This window comes from Sciurus vulgaris, assembly GCF_902686455.1.
Source record: "Sciurus vulgaris genome assembly, chromosome: 8".
In the NCBI taxonomy this organism is placed as follows: Eukaryota; Metazoa; Chordata; class Mammalia; order Rodentia; family Sciuridae; genus Sciurus; species Sciurus vulgaris.
Window position 1 is genome coordinate 58,582,238 of NC_136468.1, and position 21,342 is coordinate 58,603,579.

The 21,342-nt window shown below is 32.7% G+C and overlaps 1 protein-coding gene across 8 annotated transcripts in view; it reads left to right on the forward strand.

Moving 5' to 3' along the window:
• The window catches only part of SEMA3A (semaphorin 3A), a 465,420-nt gene that overhangs the window by 436,781 nt on the left and 7,297 nt on the right, over positions 1 to 21,342 (forward strand). For all 8 annotated transcript variants that reach the window (XM_079151726.1, XM_079151725.1, XM_079151728.1 and 5 more), the window contains 3 exons: positions 1,520 to 1,561; positions 6,793 to 6,950; positions 10,348 to 10,415. In XM_079151726.1, the coding sequence (XP_079007852.1) occupies positions 1,520 to 1,561; positions 6,793 to 6,950; positions 10,348 to 10,415 (268 nt within the window). The remainder of the gene's footprint in view (positions 1 to 1,519; positions 1,562 to 6,792; positions 6,951 to 10,347; positions 10,416 to 21,342) is intronic.

Here is a 21,342-nt window from a genome sequence, read left to right on the forward strand (position 1 = left end):
GTGAGAGAGAGAGAGAGAGAGACAGAGACAGAGACACAGAGAGAAAGACAGAGAGAGACAGACAGAGAAGAGAATAGAATTGGCAAAACATTGTGCACCAAATGCATTTATGAAGTCCTTTACATGTGGTCACTTATTAATCTCTTCAAGAACCCTATGAGGAAGATACCACCATTCTCATTTTTCAGAGGAGAAAACAGAAAATTACAAAGAATTTACATTTCTGGTCTAACATCACACTTCTAGTCAGGCATGAGTCACAACTTGAGTCCATGCTGTTTTGTTTCAGTGTCCAACTATATATATTTTCTTCTGGGATTAACTTCAGTTACCTAACACAATGAGGACTTTAAAGATCATTCTTCCCACCTAAGTCTCTTTCTCATCAGTCCCCTCTGAAACCCAGAAGCAATGTTCCTCTTCTCATTGTGTTGGTCTTTGAATAGAATGTGATAGAAAGTGTGTTTAACTAGAGTGAATCTAGAAAGACATAAGCCTATGTGTTCAGGTGTGCAACATTTTGGTGGTCTACGTGCATCAAGAAACAGGCCTTGTTTGTACATGTCTATACACATTCACAATAAACTCCACTTAGAACACTTAAAAAAGTGCATTGATAATTATTAGTTCCCTAGTTATTACTTATGTTGCTCAATGTTAGCCTGTTGATAGACATTAAGGAGATTATATTCTGTGGCAAAGACCTGAAGTATAGGTCTTTGCACATAAAACAGTCATTTTAAGAATAATAATGTCATTGCACTTGAACTGAGCTCTTATAGTCCTTGACAGTTGGAACCCTGCCTAATATTGTCAGCTCTCATTGATGCTATTAGAAGTCAATCTAGCACGTTCAGCCATGCCGTACTGTTCTCCAGTTGAACATAAAATTTTCACAGAAGACTATTGTCAGAAAGGGCCATTCTGAGGTGATGAATTAAGATAAAAGTAAGGCCTTTCTTTACTCATGTCTGCAGACAGACATGAACATCGTCCAAACCACAAAAATGACCAAAATATCTCTCATCTTGCCTAATATGAGTAAACCAGTAATAACTTTAGCCTTGTTCTGTTCTTCCCTTCTTCTAAATGACTTATGAATATACCTAATCATAGAATTACCACCACTTTTGACAGTGTCTGACACCAAGCAAAGCCCTATTTTTAAAGCCCTTCCCCAATCACCTAGCACAAACTGGTATAGGAAGTCCCTTCCAACACCCTCTTGCTGGGCTGTAATTTTCTCTTTTGCTACAAGGAACAGTAAATCCAACTTGGTCAACTGCAGGTACATTGCTCATGGCCTTTGACTGGACTGTATGATATTAATGTAATTTTATTGTCTACTCCATATATTTGACATTTATCTATGCAGTTTCTTTCATGGGTCTTATTTCCCACTTCCATTGCTGCTTGTGAGAACTGAAGTTATCTCTCTGAAACCTTATATTGGTGCCTTGTGTTAATTAATTAATGACTGACTTTTCTAATTGACCATTTCAAATTTTCTCTTCTTTAGGAACCAACTACTATTTCAGCAATGGAACTTTCCACTAAGCAGGTATTGTCATTATGTACTATGATCAACATTGTATTTTGTTAAGTTTGTATTTCAAAGTTATTAGATCTCTCTATTGTCCATCAAATTTTATAGATTAACAATTTTACAAGAAAAGGAGCCAAAATAAAAGAAATACCATCCCTAAAATAAGTCAGTAGAATGAAAATTAAAGGTTGTTTTCATTATCCTTATGTTTTGAACCCACCTCCTCTGGGTCTTAAAATGTATTTTCTGGATCATTATTTGCTGTAAATATTTACTTATACCAATTCTTCTTTATCATTTTGATATAATTTATATAACATTGAATAATTATTTTCATTTTTATAAATATATATGTACTTTAACATGAGTAGATTAGTTCAGGACAAAACTAAGTTTACAACTTAATTTTATTTTGAAAATACAAACAAAATGCACTTTATAGGCTAACAAAATTAAGCACTGACTATATATGTTTGGTGGATCTTTCACCTTTTTAGTAGTATTATGTGCTCAAGAAAACAAAATGTGACTTTAAATTTAGCTAAGCATAACAGAAAATTGTCACTACCAAATGATAAGTTCTAAAACTTCATGAAGTAAAAGGTTAAGGGCAGCATGTTAATAGTGTTTCCACTCATATCAAATCAATGCTCCGGCAAGACACTTAAGAAAAGCAAATGACTTCTAAATACTAAATGATATGTGCCACACAAGTATAGTTTGAACTTCTAATTATTTTCTCTCCATAAATGGTACCAGTATATTAATGATGAATTTAAAATAAGGAAGGCTGAGATACTGAGTTGAAATTAATTATTAAATAACTAAGCAGAAAAAGCCAGAGTGAAATAGGAATCCCCTTACTGTAGTAAAAACATGCATGAAAATGTAAAATATAAGAATCACTCAGAAAAAAAAAAAATTTTAAAAGACCACTTGGTTAATATAATATAAATACATGGAATATGATTTGCTCCACTTCAGCCCCCAGTACTAACCCTTATTCATTCCCTGTTCCCTCCCCCTGTTCCCTTTTCTCTACTCTGCAAATCTTTCTTCTATTTACTTACTTTTTTTTTTAATCAGTGTCTTGTGGATATACAAAATGGTGAGATTCATTGTACTATATTCATATATCTACAAAGAAAAGTTAGATCAGATTCATTCCATTGTTTCTCTCTTATCCTGTCCCTCTTCCCTTCCTTGCCTAATCTTACTCCTAAGTCTTTTACATACCTTGTCTATGACCATGCTTCATCCCTTGAATAAAACACTAAATTATTGAGCCAATGAAATTCAGTGTACATCCTTTCCACATAGATGTATCAAAACAGATTGATAATCTCCAAGGTATTTAGAACAACCCAGAGTACAGATATTATTGACCTGATACTGTTATCTTACACTTCATAAATATGTGTTCACCTGTTCTTATAATCTAAAAATTGTCACATGTTGGCAAGGAAATCTGGGGATTTCCAGGATGGAAGCTAGACTGGGATCCTCTTTCCTGTAATGATTTTTTTTAATTATTTCTTTATTGCGACCAACCTAACTTCATTACCTCAACATCTTGTTTTGTAAAACACTCCTTTTTGTTTTAAATTTGTTAACACTACCTAAAACATTGCCTGCCAATGCAATATTTCACCAACAAACAAAAACTATCAATTTGATGAACGGATAAAGAAACGGTGGCATATATATACAATGGAATATTACTCCGCCATGAGGAATGACAAAATTATGGCATTCGCAGGCAAATGGATGAAATTGGAGGGTATCATGCTAAGTGAGATAAGCCAATTCAAAAAACTAAAGGACGCATGATCTGGCTGATAAGCGGATGAGGACATACGGGGGTGGGGGGTAGGAGGGGTTAGTGTTAGGGTTAGGGTTAGGTTTAGGGTTAGGGATAAGGAGGGTGGTAAGAATGAGGAAGAAAGGAATGTATAGAGGGAAAAGAGGGTGAGAGGGGAGGGGGGAAGGGGAAAAAATAACAAAATGAATCAAACAACATTGCCCTATGTAAATTTATGATTTTTAATTAAAATTAAAAATTAAAAAAAAATTAAAAAAAATAAAATATCATGAGAGAAGAAAGTGTCCCTAACCTACATTTTTCATTTCTAGAAGGAAGTTTAATTTCATTTAGCTCTGATTTGATTTCATATATTCTTACCGGCATTCTTAAAATAAGGCAGTTGTTTCAAGAGGGACAAAGAGTGTTATCACTAATTTTCTGGATAAATGGGCTCACATCCTGCTCGTGGCCCACAACTTGTTAAGGAGGATAGTGAAACTCCTGTGGAGATGTTAAATTGGGCAGAAAAAGCATATCAGGTTCCTTGCTAGTGACTGGATTGTGCTCAGTGATGCCTGCAGGCATCCCCTATATTTCATTTGGATATCGTAATTATTTTAGTACATCATTAATAATCTTGAAGCATTATGACAAAATTAAAATGACAGTTGCATTTAATTTTTTGCTTTTTATCACACTTTAGATTTTCATCACAATAATTTCAGTAGTCACATTTATTACATGGGACTATACTACAATGTATTCTTCCCATCCATTTTTTCTGTTTTTCTCCTAACGGGATATAACATTTAGATGTTTTGTTTAGATAATTCTTTTCCTACTCAAATGTTGTACATCTATATGTGTTTATTTTGCATATGTTTTTTAAAAGTTATTGAACAAATATAGAGATCTTTTGATTGTATGATCGGTTTGGTTAGTAGCTTTTTAAAATAGTTATAATCACAATATATGAATTAGCTTGGCTGTATAGACTATTGCTAACCATGATTCTGCTGGACTTTGCTACAACATTCTAAATAATTCCATTGTTTCTTAAATATTCATTTGTTTTATTTTTAAGTCACATTTAAATTCATTCCATTCTATTAAGTCTAAATTCATTTTAAAAAGAAAAGGAGGCTACTGGAAAAACAAAACAAGGGTAGGAGGGTAAAGACACTATTTGTCTTTTCCTCCCAGGGATTTAATCATCATTTAATTTGTCCTGGGTTCCAGCATCATTCAATATAATACTAAAATTGAATGTAAGAATAAAGCTGAATTATAGTACAAAGTTGAGCATCGAGTGATATATATGATATCTTTATTTTTTCTATTTAGTGGAATCAAATAGCAATATTTATCAGAATAAGTGCTTCCACAGTTGTGTGTTAGTCAGCATTTCATCACTGGGACAAAATACCTGAGAAAAATGCTTACAAGAGGAGATATTTATTTCCTCAGTTTCAGAGGTTTCGGTCCACAATACCTGGTTCTCATCACTGAGGTCTTGTGGTGAGGCAGAACATAATGGCAGAGAGAGTGTCAGACACACACACACACACACACACACACACACACACACACACACACAGTGTGGGGGTGGTGGGGAGAAGGAACCGAGACCAAGATATACCCTTCCTAAGCATGACCCCAAATAACCTACTTCCTCCAACAAGACCCACCTCCTTCAGTTTCTACCACCTCCACTAATGCCATCAACTTATGAATCTGTCAGAGGATTAAGCTGCTTATGAGGTCAGAGCCATCATGGCCCTAATCACCTTCCTAAAGCCCGAACTCTGAACATGCTACATTGGGGACTAAACCTTCCAACACATGAGGCTTTGGGAGACATTCCAGATCCATGTCTGGATCTAGCCTGGATCCAATCTGGATCTAGCATTGGATCCAATGTCTCCAATGGGAGACATTGTGTTGTATTACTTTTCCTCTCTCATTTTCCTTTCTTATCTCAAGATACAAGTATGTTGGTTGGATTTTAGCACCTGCTTTCTACATAAACATTCTTTGTAATTTTACTGATTTCTCAAATTCTACTAGTATTCATTTTATATTCAACTTATTTGTTTATGTATATATACAGTTCATAAATGAAAATCCTTGGAAATGCAGTTTTAATTATGTCCATTTCTGACTATTAGATACTTTGTAATGTTAAAAGAGAACATTATTGTTCAGAGTGTGGATTTTCTGAAATATTTTGTTTATCTCCATAATGGAGAAATTAAGATAAAATTTTGAAGTCTTTCACCTGTGTATTTCTACATGTTTCAGTAATTAGGTAACTTTTATTCAAGGTTTCCTACAATCAATCAATCCTCTAGTTCAAGGAAAAAGGAGCTATGGTACCAATTACAGTACATATTGGATAGATAACAAAATAATTTTATTTTTATTTCATTTTGTGTTTATATAAGTTTGCAGCTGATATGTTACATTCACAATTTTTTTCAATGCATGTTTAAGTCGTATTGAAATCTTGAAATAGTAACTGCTAGAACTTTGGGTTTTGTTTTTTGGTTTTTGTTTTACTCATCCCTATTCAGCCTCATTCAGTAAATCCATTTTTGTTGAGGATGATGGTGTTGTGGAATGTCATCTGGATGCTCACTTTAAAGATCTTTGAAGCATGCTCATTTTATAGTTAAGGAAGTTAATTCCAACAAAAATTATGTGAATGTCCCATGATCACACAGCAAGTTAACAGGGTTGGACAAAACACCCAGACTCTTCAATGCCCAGTTCAGTGCTTTTTCTATAACAGTACAGCTATTAGTTTTGTAGGTGTACTCTCTTCCCCTTTGATGATCTTTTGAGTGGAAAGTGAAATAGTAGTGTTGTTTAAAATAATCTCCCTGGAGACAGTGCAAAAGCAAGACAGTTGAGGTTAAAAGTTCTTTCAAATGTAAGTACCCAGACATCTCCCTTTCCCTTCTCATAGGAGGGTGTGGTCCATCTCAGAGGATGTAATAGGGCACCCAGGAGCCAGAATCAGATATGTCTGCCTCCAGCTCATCTGGAGCACAGAGCTGTGGAGATACTTTGGTCAAACAAAACTATAAACTGTAGGAGAAAAAAAAAAAAAAAAAAAAAACTTGTTAAGGATAAAAGTTGAAGGATTAAACATTAGGTTGCTTAGTCTAGAGATAAATTTATCTTCCTTTTATTTTATACTTCTAAAAACACCTGTTTCAATTAAATACTTAGAATTTGCTCTTGCTCCATTTAAAACTCTCCTGTTATCTGCCAGGCCTTTAAAGAAACTCTTTAACAATGTGGTTTGTTTTCAAACCCACAAATATCATTTACTGTTGTTAAGTGTCGATGTAAATGTCAATAAATAAACTTTTTATTAAGAGAAAGGATATTTGAAAATCAAAGTAGTTTTTGTCATAATGATAAACTCTTTCCACAGCAACAGCTATACGTTGGTTCCACTGCTGGGGTGGCCCAACTCCCTCTGCACCGATGTGATATTTATGGGAAAGCTTGTGCGGAGTGCTGTCTGGCCCGAGACCCGTACTGTGCCTGGGATGGCTCCTCATGCTCTCGCTATTTTCCTACTGCAAAGAGGTAGGAATTAAAAATAAAATGTTTCCTGGTATCCTTGTTTGATCCCATTTCTAGAAGAACTTTCTTGAAATAATTATACCATCCTCTTCTGATGAATAAAGAGGTTTGGACTGGAAGTGAGGGTTGGTTCTTTTTGTTTTTGATTTTTTTCCCCTTTCCTCAAAATAGTAAAAATATCCAGAAAAATGTGTGCTAGGAAAGTTGGGTACTAAATGCAATGGAACAAATGACTTTTTTTTAAATGCCTGAGGGAAGTTTAGAACAGTACAATTCTATCCCTGAATTTTTACAGTTGGAAATTATAGTTTTGTCATTTCATTTTATGTAGTAGGAAATTTAGGGTCAGATTCACAGACAGTTGTGAACAAAAGCTAGATCAGGCCTTGTGTCTTTGACCAAGATGCTTTTTTGTTCAACAATATTTCTTTTTTTTCCCTAGAAACAAACATTCTATTCCGTTTTTACATTTTAATAAGGTAATTTATGTTCTTGGATGGACAAAATTCTTACAGAAAGTAATTTATTTACCTTTGAAGTCCTAGGGAGTACATAAGGACTCAACCATTAAAAAAAAAAAAAAATCAAGAATAATTTTTTTCTAGTTTTAAAAATATCTCATTTTTGTATGTGGTTAATGAGTGTTGAATTTACTAGCACCCAGAATGTATTTAACTCTATTTAACTCAAGAAAATTTAAATACCTCTGTATTATTACTATACCATGTTGTGTTTACAGAGTTTAAACTTGAAATATAACTGTAATAAAATAATCATCTATCTGTCTGTATATGTGCAGTACACATATATTGTAAATATTTTCTTAATGATACTTGGAAGTATTTGAGGGGGGTGTGCTTGAACTAACATTATTAAGGTATACCTAAAGAGTTATACCGCAATGAGATGATCCATAACTGTGAGTTACTGTATATAAGATTGAATGTATTAGGAACAGACACTTGATCTTTAAATAACATTTTATTTCCAGGAAATGCAATTTTACCACAGAGAACTCATAGACAAATCCTAGAAGTTGTTGACAAATTGGTTTACTTATATTTTAAAAAATAAAACACTTGCTTCATTTGATAAAATAGCCATCTCGATTCATCCTCTGCAATTCACTGATGGCTACCTTTCTCTATTGATATCTAGTGCTTATGAAACAAACAATGATAGATGAAAGTAATATACAGCAGCTTGTTAATATGGCCCTAATGATTAATGGCACATTGAACTATTGAAACATAAAACAGCAACCATTGTCACCAAGCTGCTGCATTTTAGGAGCAATATAATTTGTTTTATTTTTAAATTATACCTATAGTTTTCAAATAAGCTATGAACATAGAGTTTTTCCTAGCTAGTGAGATATGTTTTGCAACCTTTGACTCATTTTAAATGTGTGGAAAAAAATGTTAGGGGAAAGAAAAGGCCCTCATGCTGCTTAAATTTTTTAATTACAAATTTTAGATCACACTGACTGATGTTAAATCATCTACAACCTTAGTCTATCTTGTATGGATTAGAACACAGTATCATGTTAACACTATAAGCAAATATGGTAAAATTCAGACCAGATAAAAAATACAAATTTCTTAAACCCTCGATATTCAAAATTGAAATGATGATATATTTGTATTACATTAATATATGTATTGATTTTGTTGGGATTTTAAATAAAAAGAAAGCTCAGGGTAAAGATAATATATGTTGATAGAACATACCAGAGATAATTAAAATAAATAGCAACATGCTGTCTTTACAGTAATAAGATTAAATTATTTAAAATTAAAATGATTTTTTTCCCTTAAAAACATTAAGCTCTAGGGGACTTTATGTTAAAAAATGTGGAATTCATGTTTGAACTAAAAATGAATATTGTTTCTTTTCCAGGTGAAAATGAATAACATTGCTTAATTAGTAATAATCCATTTGAAGTTTAAGCTTTTCTTAAGGAAGGGGATAAAAAGAAAATCATAAGCATCTCTAGAATAAGTTAAAACCTCTGCATTATATATTTTGAAGTGTTTATTTTATACTTATACTTCAGGATCGAAGGAATTCTCATTAACATGATTTTGTTATGCCTTACAGATTTTACTTAATCCAATTTCATGTGTCTGACACTACATGTCTTTGAAAAGGATGTTTAGAGACCTTACAACTTATATATATTCCTTATGATGGCATTTTTCAAAAGGTTAAATGGCAGTGAAAAATGCCTTCCCAAATGCTTTGTGGTTCATGTTTCACAAGTTCTCTTGGCTCAATTTTGAAATGTTCAACATCTGTTTGATAGTCTCACTAATTCTACAAATAGAAATCTATAAATACTTTAGACTTCTAAATTTATGAATACAGTAACAAATTCCATATTTGCAATTCTCAATGGCCTTTGTGAAAGCTCTTTTCAGGGATAATAACTAATTTGCAGCAAGACAAAACCCATTAAAATAGCTGCAGAAAACAGTCAAGTGTGCCCAATCTTTCCAGTCTTTTCCCCACTGCTGTTCTCCATACTTAGCCTCTTCCTCAAGCTCCCCATCTTTTTTCTATCATAATAGCTAGAGGCCCTTCCTTCTTTCCAGAAAGGAGGCCCAGACTGCACAGAACCTAAAATGCAATTCGAGCCATAGAACATGTAAGAAATTAATTTTGAAGTTTATAAACAATTTTGTTTTTTTTTTTTCCCCCCTTAGAAATCAGTTCATCTCTCTCACTTCCTCTGCAAAGGGAGGTATTGCCTTAAGTTCAACATTTAATGTTGCTTTTCTCCTTTTATTCATGTCACTGGTAAATAGGTTTGTAATCATAACCATAATATAAAGAAATAGTTTTTTAAATGTTAACAAAGAAGAAAAACTAACTTCAAAAATAATTCCTAGACTTAATATTTTAAAATTTCAACAAATGTCTACTTAAGGAATTTTTAATAAGCCTTAAGAAAAAGATAGCATTCAGGTGAATTTTAATTTTCAACCTCACTCCTACATTAATGATCAGAAAAGTTTCATTCTGTTTCCTGAAATAGTAGATTGCAATTCCAAATTTTGTGGAGTTCTTTTTCCCCTTAGATTTTCTAGATATTTAACTGTTATTAACACCTGGTAGCAAAGAGCCATAAATTCTCTGTTGTAGATAGTTCAAAAGATATCTAATACCACATTAGTACATTTGTATACTTGTTCCCATTTTGAAGTCTCTTGCCTTGGAGACTGTTCTTTATAGGTATACTGAACTGCTTTTTAAAAATTTTGTTTGGATGTAAATACATCTCTTCCTATAAGTTCCTGGAGTCTTTGATACAAGTTTCGATTCTTCTTCATTCTTGTGACAAATACCTTAAGTGGGAAAGTAGAAATGCAATAATGCATTTTAAATGTAATTGTTCTAGACGCACAAGACGACAAGATATAAGAAATGGAGACCCACTGACTCACTGTTCAGACTTACAACACCATGGTAAGTCATATATTTCAACGTTAAACCTGCAAATACCAGGCTAAAAATGCATATTCACACACACCCATGCAGTGTACTCGTCTTCCAAAATATATTTTTTTTAAAACTGCAACTGAAGGGCAAGAAAATCTAGCAGAAAGAAAATATTGAATAACACAAACATTGAACTATATTTTATGATCGCAGGTATGATAAAATCAATATTTTAGACCCTTATGAGATTTAAAGCTTAGCTTTCTTATATTAACAAAAAGAAGTGATTTTAAGTTTATACGTTGATATATAGAAGCTACCTGAACAGGACAAAAAATTTCATTAAAATATATTGAAGAAGGAAATATAGTCTTAAAATAAGTAGTGCAAATTATTCATTTATATATTGGTGATATAGAACCAATGCATTCTTGAGTGTTCTACTTAAATAAGTAATGATATGGCTGTCTCCAACACTGAATTAATAGCTGAATATTCCCTTGAACTGGGCATTTTGGACCAAATTCTTTTTAGACTTCCTAAAAGATGTCAAGACCTATTTAATGTCAAAGTTTCCTATTTAATGTTGAAACATCAACCATTCTTCTTATAAACATCTAACTCACTCCCCGCAACTCAACCATTTATGAAAATAATAATGAAGTTATGCTTCCCTCTGCTGGGGAAACCTATCAATGACCTCACTAATGAGCAATTCATAGTAAAAAATAGCTAACATGCAAAATATGACCCTAACTGAACATAATAAACTGTTTTGGTGCCTTTTGCATTACTCCCATTAACTTTGAATTGACTTTCTAATGGTGTATAGAGTATTCTTGTTTAATGAATGTTAAAACACACACACATACACACACACACACACACACACACACACACACACACACACAAATTGCACCTAGCCTGCCGAAATCTAGTTCCTTTCCTGAAATGCAGGTGCCTGTCTTGCACAGTCTGGATGTATGAGTCCATGCAGGGTTGTTTGGGAGATGAAAATACTTGGGCAGAGTGACCACTAATGGAGCCAATATTTTGAACCCACTTTGCTTACAAACTTTTCTTGCCAAGGACTTTCCTGTCTATTATTGTCCTCATTATAAACAAAAAGAGACCACTAAATTGAAGTAGATGTCATGAATGTCCCTGCATGAGTATAATGGCTTATTGACATACCTTCCTGAGATTTTTCAAATGTCATAGATCCACCAGACAACATAATATTCACTAATTTCCCATAGGAGAATATTGAATTATGATCAGCATCATTCAATTGAGGAGGAATTATAAAATATTAATTTATTAAATAAATAATCTATTTGCTTAAATTCAGAGAGTTAGTTATAGTAATTGGAACTAAAGGAAAAGGATATAATTAGAACTCATTTCCAATCAGACTTTAATCTTCATATCAATACAAATTTTGTTATTATGCTCTTGAACATATATCTCTAGTGCTACCACAGAGAGAGTATCATGGTTATTGTAGGTATTCTGTAAGTAATTTTTGGATGAATGAATTTTTTTAAGTCTTCAAGTTATAATAAAGGTACTTATCATTTTTTTTCCAGTAAGAGATTTGAATTAAACAGCATCTACTATTTATATTGAAACATGTTCTAAGTCATGCATTGTTATCATTTATGCCACCATATTCATAAATAAAATCTTTTAAGAAACACCATATGATCCAATTAATGATTATACACCATCATGTTCAGAGCATTGTGAAATTATATGTATACATGTACATGTATAGAAATTATATGTATACATAGTTTTACAGATACATTCTTGTGTTTAGCAGTCCAATATCTTTATTGGACCAATTAGTGTTTGAAAATAATATTTATGCTGGAGTTATGAGTTTCTGTTATGTATAAAAGGAAAAATCAACCAAAGAGATTTTGTTTTAAAAAAATGAGACTGTGGATAAATAAATATTGTTAATCATTGAATGGGCTTTGGACGGTACTTCAGATTTTAAAGATGTGTTTTGTGAAATTAGAGTGGGTAGAGTTTGTGAAAAGTGCATATATAGCAAGTAAAGAAAATATAAATGAATTTATCTCCTAGCTCTTCAATCAGAATACATTCTATATGAGAAAAAAGGAATTTCTGTAGTTTACGTTACAGGATGTTTTTCTTTTCTTTTTTGTGGTAAATAACTCTACTTGGATATTCATGATATGTGGGAGGAAAGGATAAAATAGCCCAAGAAGCTTTGCAGCCATAAACTATTCCTTTTATGAAGGCCTCTTTATTCTTTTTATTTCTTATCAGCTTATGTTACTAATTGAGCAAAAATAAAACATAAACAATAGATTGCAGTGAATTTCAAATGTTTGGCAATTAAGTCAGGCCTTCCTACTTGGCCAGGCTGTCTTACCATTAGGAATCAGTGAATTACCTTGGAAGAGTTAATGTCAATATTTGAGAGTAAAATGGGCAAAATTCCAGAACCCAACCCTGTTAAATCATGCATGTTGTCTTGCTAATGTCACTTCTCACATTCAATAAAATATATGTGCTCATGTGGAAACATATAAAGATATGAGATGTTTTCACAGAAAGCTGCTAAGCAACATGAAGCCAAATTATACACTTCAGTGTGATCATTTCCAGCTGTAATGGTAAACATTCTGTAACACTCTATATTTTACATATCCTGAGGTTCTTAATAGAAAAACTATATATGAAATAACTCAGAATTAAGGTGAAAGAAATTTCACTTTAGATGAAATCTTTAACACTCATTTGGCAGTCTGTTCCCTTTCACACAAAGTAGCAGTAGTGGTGAAAAGGCCCTGTGAAATGGAAAAATCCAGCTCCACTTCCCCTAATCCCAACACACTCTTCTCCATCACTTCTGGCTGTTAACCTAGAAAGCTCTCAATATCAAACCCTAAAAATACATTTGTGCTGGCAGATCTTGTCTTCCCAGTCACACCTTGAACAGGATGCTTGAGAGAAGTCTCAGGTTGTTTCCAGTCTGTTTTCTTCCCTAAAATAATTGCTATGCAAAGAGTTGGAACTTGTCCAACTTGACTGTCAAGAAAATGACTGGCCAAGTCAATTTACCTCTAAACCAGCTCCCATTCCTCCTTCCTTAGAAACCAAAATGAGCCTTATTATGATTTATGTGTCCAGAATGGAAAAAGATACACCATAAGTACCAGTACTTTTTTAAAAATCATAACATCATCTTAGATTTCTGGATCTTTGAAATATTTTATGCTGTATCTTGTATTTTAATGCCATCATTGAATTTCACTCCCTAATAGTTTTCTTGGCTGTTCTGCATATATACATTTCCTTTTTAGCATCTTGCAGTAAAACATCCACAGAATTTAATCTTCTAAATTATCTCCACAGCTAGCCCATCTCAATTTATGTCTTGGTTGGCATCAAAATCATTCCCAAATTTCATAAAGTATCTTTGGCAATGCCATCTTTATGGTCTACAGAGCCATAAATTTAGAAGTTTGCAGCAGTGCTATTATGGTCTGTTCCTTAGCCTCTTCCAACTGTGAATCTGAGCATTTAGCCCAAAGAAGAGCCTTAAGATTTGATAGATGAGCTGATGTCAGCATTAAGAAATTCCCAACTTTAATAAATAACTAAATTTCATCAAGTCTAAGATGACACTGAATATAAAATACAGCACTATTTATGTGCTGCTAAGAAAGAAAAACTGCCCAAAGTGGGTAATCTAATAAAGAATTCCAGCGTGGAACAGGGACACAGAGTGACTCAGAAGTAATCTAAATGAGAAATAAACTCTATGCGAATGAAGATAGCAAGGAAATGGACTGTTTTGATCATAATCATGGCTGTGGGAAAAGGAGCAAAAGCACTCCTTGAACCTCAAGGTGGTACTAATGAAGGTTTATTCTCTGAATTCGCATTGGCAGGTAGACCCAACTCCTCAGGTAGAAGCTTTAATTTTAAAAAGTATCAGGTTAGTGGCGTCCCATATGTCTGGCAGACATAAGAAAGAATTCTTCCTGGAGGAAAGTTACTTTAACCCAGATGAAGAGCAACTATGAAACACAGTATGTTATCAGAGATGTTAAAATGTAAATGAGTATGCATCCCAAAATCAAATCATTATAGTGTTCTAAGCTTTTTATAAACCCTTTGGAAACTATGTCACTGCTGATAAGTAGTAATAGTTGTCTTCTAATGTTACCTTGGGCAAGCAATTCAATTATGCACATTAGATGTATGTGAGGCACAGTACATGAAACAAGACAAGAAGAAGTTTGAAATATTACCTGTTATCTTTGTTTCTTATTAAAGTCTTTGAGCATGTCAGGAAAGATTACCTGTAATACAACTAAAGTTTAACTGTTATAAACAAGGGGTTTAAAGCTTGATGTATTTTTCTTTAATTCCAAAAGTTATAAGGTTGGTATATCATTAAATATGATATGGTATTTTCATTATTGTTTATGGAAGATTTCTGCTTCAGGAAAAGGGCGTTTTCTATCTCCCATCGTATCTCTTGGGAAAAGTAAGTGAAACATTAAATTTCATGTTTCCTGATTTTTTAAAGTAAATGTTTCTATGGTAATTTTGCTCTGGCATGTAGATTATTTGTGCTTTCTCTGGGAATGAATTTGCTATAAAATCATGAAAATAAAACATACCAGATGTTCCGTGTAGACTAAACAAATATTATAGTAGGTATCTTCATATTGGTATTGCTTTTTGAGTAATGGAGTTTCAACTTGCTCTATACTAAGAAGCATTGCAGCCTATGTCATCATAAGTTATCAGGTACAGTGTGAAACTATTAAAATGGATTCATATTTTACTTCATACTACATCAATTTCATTATCATATTTTAAAAATAATAATCTCTAAAAATAACATACTAGTGATTCTCCCCATTAAAATAATCACCTATGTACAAAAGTTAAAATTTCCTATCTGCCTATCCATCTGCCAATCTGTATTCATACTAGCGCATTTTAAGAACAAATCCACAGCAATCCAAGGAATCTAGGTAGATTGGAAACTATCTGACTTTTAACATTCTAAATGATAGATCCTGGTTGAAAATTACTTCCCAGCACCAAGAAAATCAAGAAAGATATTAATTTGGTGCATAAGACAATGTAGTTTAATTTAAATTGATTTTAACAAGTTGATAAATTACAAGTTTAAATTTTCTATACGGTTTAATTAGTTGAGCCTTTTTATACTTGTTCCAAAATAACTCATACTTGTTTTTGACAAGTTTCATTCTCTAACTTTATAAATATCAATCATAATTTAGTAGCTAGATTAAACACACATGAATATACTTTAATGCAGAATCAAGCATACATTTATTGGTGTAGGGATGCATGAAAAACATATCCAACAAACATTTGTAGATAATCTGGTTGGTATAATTGCCATACTAAACACTGCACAAACAGTACTGTGCATTATCTTGATTAATAAACAAGCATGATCCCTATTATATACTTTAATATATGTATATATATTAGAGTTTTTAATAATATATATGTTAGAGTTTTTAAAGTGTGCTATAATGTATGAAATTTTTGAATCAGTTGTGCAGATCTGAAATATGCAAGAATATTAAAGATGAATGAAATGATTTTCTTCATTTTTACAAATTTTAAATATTTTATATATTCCCAAGAGATCTATTAAGACCTATTTCATCCTTCAAATGACTTTTGTGGTACTGCTAGTTAAAGAGATGTTTTTCAGTCATTGAAGTCAAACAAATCTTTTCTAGAGAAAATTGTCTAGAATCCAGCAAAGAAAACTTAAGTAATGATAATTTGCACCTAATTAGTACATTGTCGCAAGGGTACATGGGCAACATTTCCTTTCCTCCTTTGCTTGACCTTAGTGAATACTAGTGAGAAAAATATGAAAAATACACTGTGATGAAAATAACTGGAATTTGATTTTTATGTAGTCTAGTAATGAACTTTATTTGCTAAATAACCTAAACACATAAAATAATTTGCATCCATTTGCCTCTCTCCAAAGTTTTATTTTATATTTATTATTTATGAAATTCAACTTTTAATAAAAAGGGAGAACATCAAAATTAATGTCAGAAATCAAAGAGTGAATTAATATATGGTTCCCCACCTCATTCATCTCTGTCTCTTCTACATGACATCAAATTTCCTAAGATTGTTACATTATTCACATTTCAATCTTGGGAGACATTTATGGGGTTAAAATGGAGAGTGAAATAAATGGAAAGCTGAAACGTGATGCCTTCTGTTTCTGCTATATTGGAAAAGAATCAAATGCTAAATAAGGATTTTAGCAACATGATATTTCTGGCCAAATGATGGATATCATGACTTTTTGTTGTTACAAAAGGAAGCAATTTATTTAACTTCTTTCTTTCCCCCCATTCTTTCTGGTTTATTAGCCTCATTTCATTTCCATAAATTATCCCACTAAAAGAGGAAATGATTAATTGAAGATTGCTTCCTTAAAAACATTATTTCTTGTCATTAACAGCTGCAACATATTGTAACATTGTGTTATCCAAACACACTATGGTGCTTTTAAAGTAATTTTAATGTTTTGTTGTTTTCAATTATTTTGTTCTACTATTCAGATTATTGAACCCATGAGAATCTATTATGCCAATTTAAAACTCTGCTCTTCTTGTCTACTGTAATTTTCATGACAAAAGTTTGTATTTAAAACAGTTGCTTCTAAGTGTGAGATGTATTTAAAAACAGTTTTCAGTGAGATTGCTTTCTTTCTGGAAGTCTACAAAATTACCCATGGGTTTTCAGTGGTATAGGTCTCCTTGGAGACGTGAAAATGTGTTCATAGGAGTTCTTAAATCACATTGTCTTCTTGTTATTTAGAATTGTTGATATTGGGATACACCTGATTAGGCATCACTGCTTCCAGCATATCTCAAATCAACCTTTATAACTTATTAAACTTAAAAAATTTGCTAGGCTTATATCCACCAGCAGTTTAATGAAGTATTCTATCATAATCAGAGTTACAATCCCTATGCCTTTTTGATTGATGAAATTTTTAATCATTTCTTTTACAAAATCATGGTAACTTTTTGTCATGAGGATGTCAAAGTTACCTGAAATTTTAGCTTTTAAGTTCAGTGTAGTTGCCTAGATTTGCTGTTCAGCAAATATCCTCTAAGCATTCTAGATTGCCATTCTGCCAGGCATGGAGCACACAGTATTTTCAGTATAATTGTAACAAGACTACATGGGCACTAAAGAGATGTGAAAAGAAATTTTGGGGAACTATTGAAGAGGAATATTTTCTTTGATACTTGTGTGGGAATAGGATTGATGTGGGAAAAGAATCCATAATTTGGCTTAGTGAAGGTTCTCAGAAAAGGATTTTAAGTTTTGTATTGGCAGTTTAAGCTATTACAAGAGCAATAACGATAATGTCACTTAATATAAGTACCACTTTAGGTGCCCAGACATTGTTCTAATATTTTACATAGGCATATTTTGATCATAACAAAAAATATATTTAAAACTTTACACCATCTATCATTGCTAAATAACCTAATGGTTTGTAATTGTTTGATTCAAAAAAAAGATAGCAATAATGACTATCTCACAGGCAAAGCAGGTACGCTGACAGAGAACAAAAACAGTCATGCAGCAAGAACATATTTACCAAAAGTTAGAAGGATATGACATCAACTTGTCTAAAGTCTTATTTTCAGTCAATGTAGAGTGGGAATATGATCACAAAATTCATCTTTTAAAAATCGATTGATCAAGAAAATCTTAATGATTCCTAAAAAACTAGATCAGAAAAAAATCTCCCAAAGCACCAAAATGCAACAAACACCATATTTAACAATACTGTGACAGAAAGACAGTAAGTAACCTCAAAGTGCTGACCTTGGGCTCCCCTGACAGAAGCCAGGGGACACACCACCAAACAACTCAATAAAGTCCATGATCCATTAACACAGTGTGTTATATGTCAACTGCTCACAGGTCAACTAATTTAATCCAGAGAGAGATTAACTTACATTTAACCTGAATATGCAAGATTCCATATCCTCAGGAAATCTTTACTCAACACTATTGAGCTTTTGATTTGTATTGGTTAACTATGAAGTCAATATCTTCTCTGAAAAGTACAGAGAGTACAGCTTCACTATGCTGCCATTAATATATGGAGCTGTTTGCCTTAACAAACAATCAAGCTGGACAGTAAGATGTCCCAAGAAAAAGTTAAAAATCTAATAAGGATAGAAGACAAGAATTACAATATTTCTCTTGCTTATAAGTCTTCCTAGAGAGAGGGAAAGAGGGAGGGAGGGGACAGACAGAGAAAGAAATGAGAGAGAACACTTTGTCATTGGGTCTTTAATGTTTCCTACCTTGTACAAACTTGTGCAAGTTGTTACATTAGAAGAGTTAAAAAACAGAATGGATATTTTTGAGTGCCTTATAATAATTAATTTTTAAATATTTCTTACATTTCTGTTTATAACTTACCAAATGAAGGGAAATTAATAGATTATAATTTACTAATGGTTATATCTGTGCACCCAAGTACTGGGGTGCTGAGCTGAGACCACAATAAATGAAAGTTCTCATCTTAAATTAGAAGTTGCTGATGATTGAAACATTCTATTAGATAAAATTAACATAACAATGGTATGCAATGGAAATTTACTTTTTAAATTATGGCTGATGGCAGCAGAACCTAACAAAATATAAGGTCTGCGTACTGTCTATGACTCATAGTTATTACGACAGGACATTCAGCTTCATTGGTTATTAGCTAGAAGATGCTTCTCTTTATTTTTGCTTGCAGAAAGGGGAGAAAGAGGGGTTGACTTAAGGAAGAGTGAGACTTTAAGTTATTGGCAAGAGCAGTTATCAAAGCAGACTAACAGAAGGCACCAAGCCAATGGACCAAAATAACCAATTGTAGTTATCTTATCAAGGTGAGAAAGAACCTGAATGTCATGATTTTGCAAAAGTCATAAAATATTACTACATTAAACTAAAAACAACTTGCTATAAATCTTTTGTTAAACCACAAATCATCTTCTACCAGATTTAACTATAGGGAAGTAGCAGATAAGATGAATTATTTTAAATGTAAGAAAGCATTTACTATTAAGATGATTTATTTTTAGCTTTTTTTTTTTTTTTTTTCCTGGTACATTGAGAGCAGTTTGCTGCCATTGGAAAAGATCTTGAAAAGAAAATAAAAGCCAAACAGGCTTCCTAGGGCTACCAGAAAAGTTAACAAACTAGAATAAATAGATTAACTGAAAAGAAGACAGTTCAGTATTTTGAAGATATTGCATGTATTTATAGCAAAGCACTTTCTTTCATATTGTGTAAGTTATAGGACTGAGGGTATAGCACCATTTTAGAGCACTTGCCCAGCATGCTTGAGGGCCTGGGTCCATCAACAGCACAGCAAAAACAAAAAAATTAATTAATTGCACCATTACAAGGGTCACATTGCTCTTCTCTGTGTCAACTAATATATTGAGGGATTGAAACAGAATTCTATGTTTAAGAGCAATAACTTATGCCTTAGTCTTTGATAGATTTTGATAGTAATTAAACAGAATGGGCAAGAAATAAATAAGTTATTCCTAGGGGGTGGTCCTTATTTTTTAACTTTTATTTATTATTTATTTTCATGAACTTTTTTTTGGCAGTGATAAATATTTTTTAAAATGCTTTTCAAACATGTATATAGGGTAACAATGTCTATCTCAATCTACCATCCTTCCCATCCCCACCTGCATTCTTTTAAGAGAGAAGACAATGGCTTTTCACATGATTTTTCCTAAAATTTTTCCTAAAACCTAAATCAGTGGTTTGTTTTATGTATTATCAAGCCAAATATATTATGACTCATTCACAGACAGAGATTAAATGAAAGGTTCCTTCTAAGAGTAAAAAGATTTCTGGATTAAATATGTTTACACTGCAAAAAAAAAATAGTAGAAAAAAACTATTCTCAGTGACAAGGCATTATCAGTATTGGTGATAGTTCCTGAACCACAGATATCCCAGCCCCTGTTGGATGTAGCAATTCAATTCACCTCTATCCAGGGAACAGATGTCTTATAAACTAGCATAGTAACATGTACCATATTTCTTTAATTTGAGATGCACTAATAATTTCAGAGGGAAAAAAAGCATGCCATATTCATTGTAGAAATTACATGCAAGGATATACAACTTCAATGTGGAAAAATGCGTGACTTGGAATCAGTTAAATATTGTTTCTTTACATTTGAGTCATTTCTCATTCTATTTTGTTTCCAGTGGATGGATCTTTTCAATAAGAAGGGACAGATACTCCCCAGTATGAGGAGAGTTTTGTTTCACACCCAGGGCAATTGAGAAACAGGCACTGAGACTGATGTCCCTGGAGATAGCAAGTAGAGGTACAAGGTCAACTGCATCAGGGTGAGATAGGAGACGAGGAATATAGGCCATACACAGGGAGTGAATAGAAGAAGCGTTCGGGAAATTCTGAAATCTAGTGAAAGCAAGCCATATCAATTATGACAGACAAAAATACTCAACTGGTTATGACAAGAGTAAAACTGTCAAAGTGATGCCAAAAAGCAGGGAGGAAATAATTTTTAAATTAAAAACCTAGCTGAGTTTGAAGTAGAGAGCAAAAGTGTTTCATCTGTCTACACTGTCAACCTTCTAGAATGTGAAAATACATTTATTATTTTCTAAATTAATTTAATGAGTTCCAGATTGTACAGGATGTCATAATGGAAACAGGATTATATAAGATAATATGGAGTTTTGTTCTCTAAATGAGTTTTACCTAGATTCTCTGTGTCGTACTTTTGATCTGAGCTATGTTTCAGTTACCACATTGAAAGAGGTTACATTAAGGGTAAAATAATAGAAACTTAATCAGGAAACAAGTTTCCATATT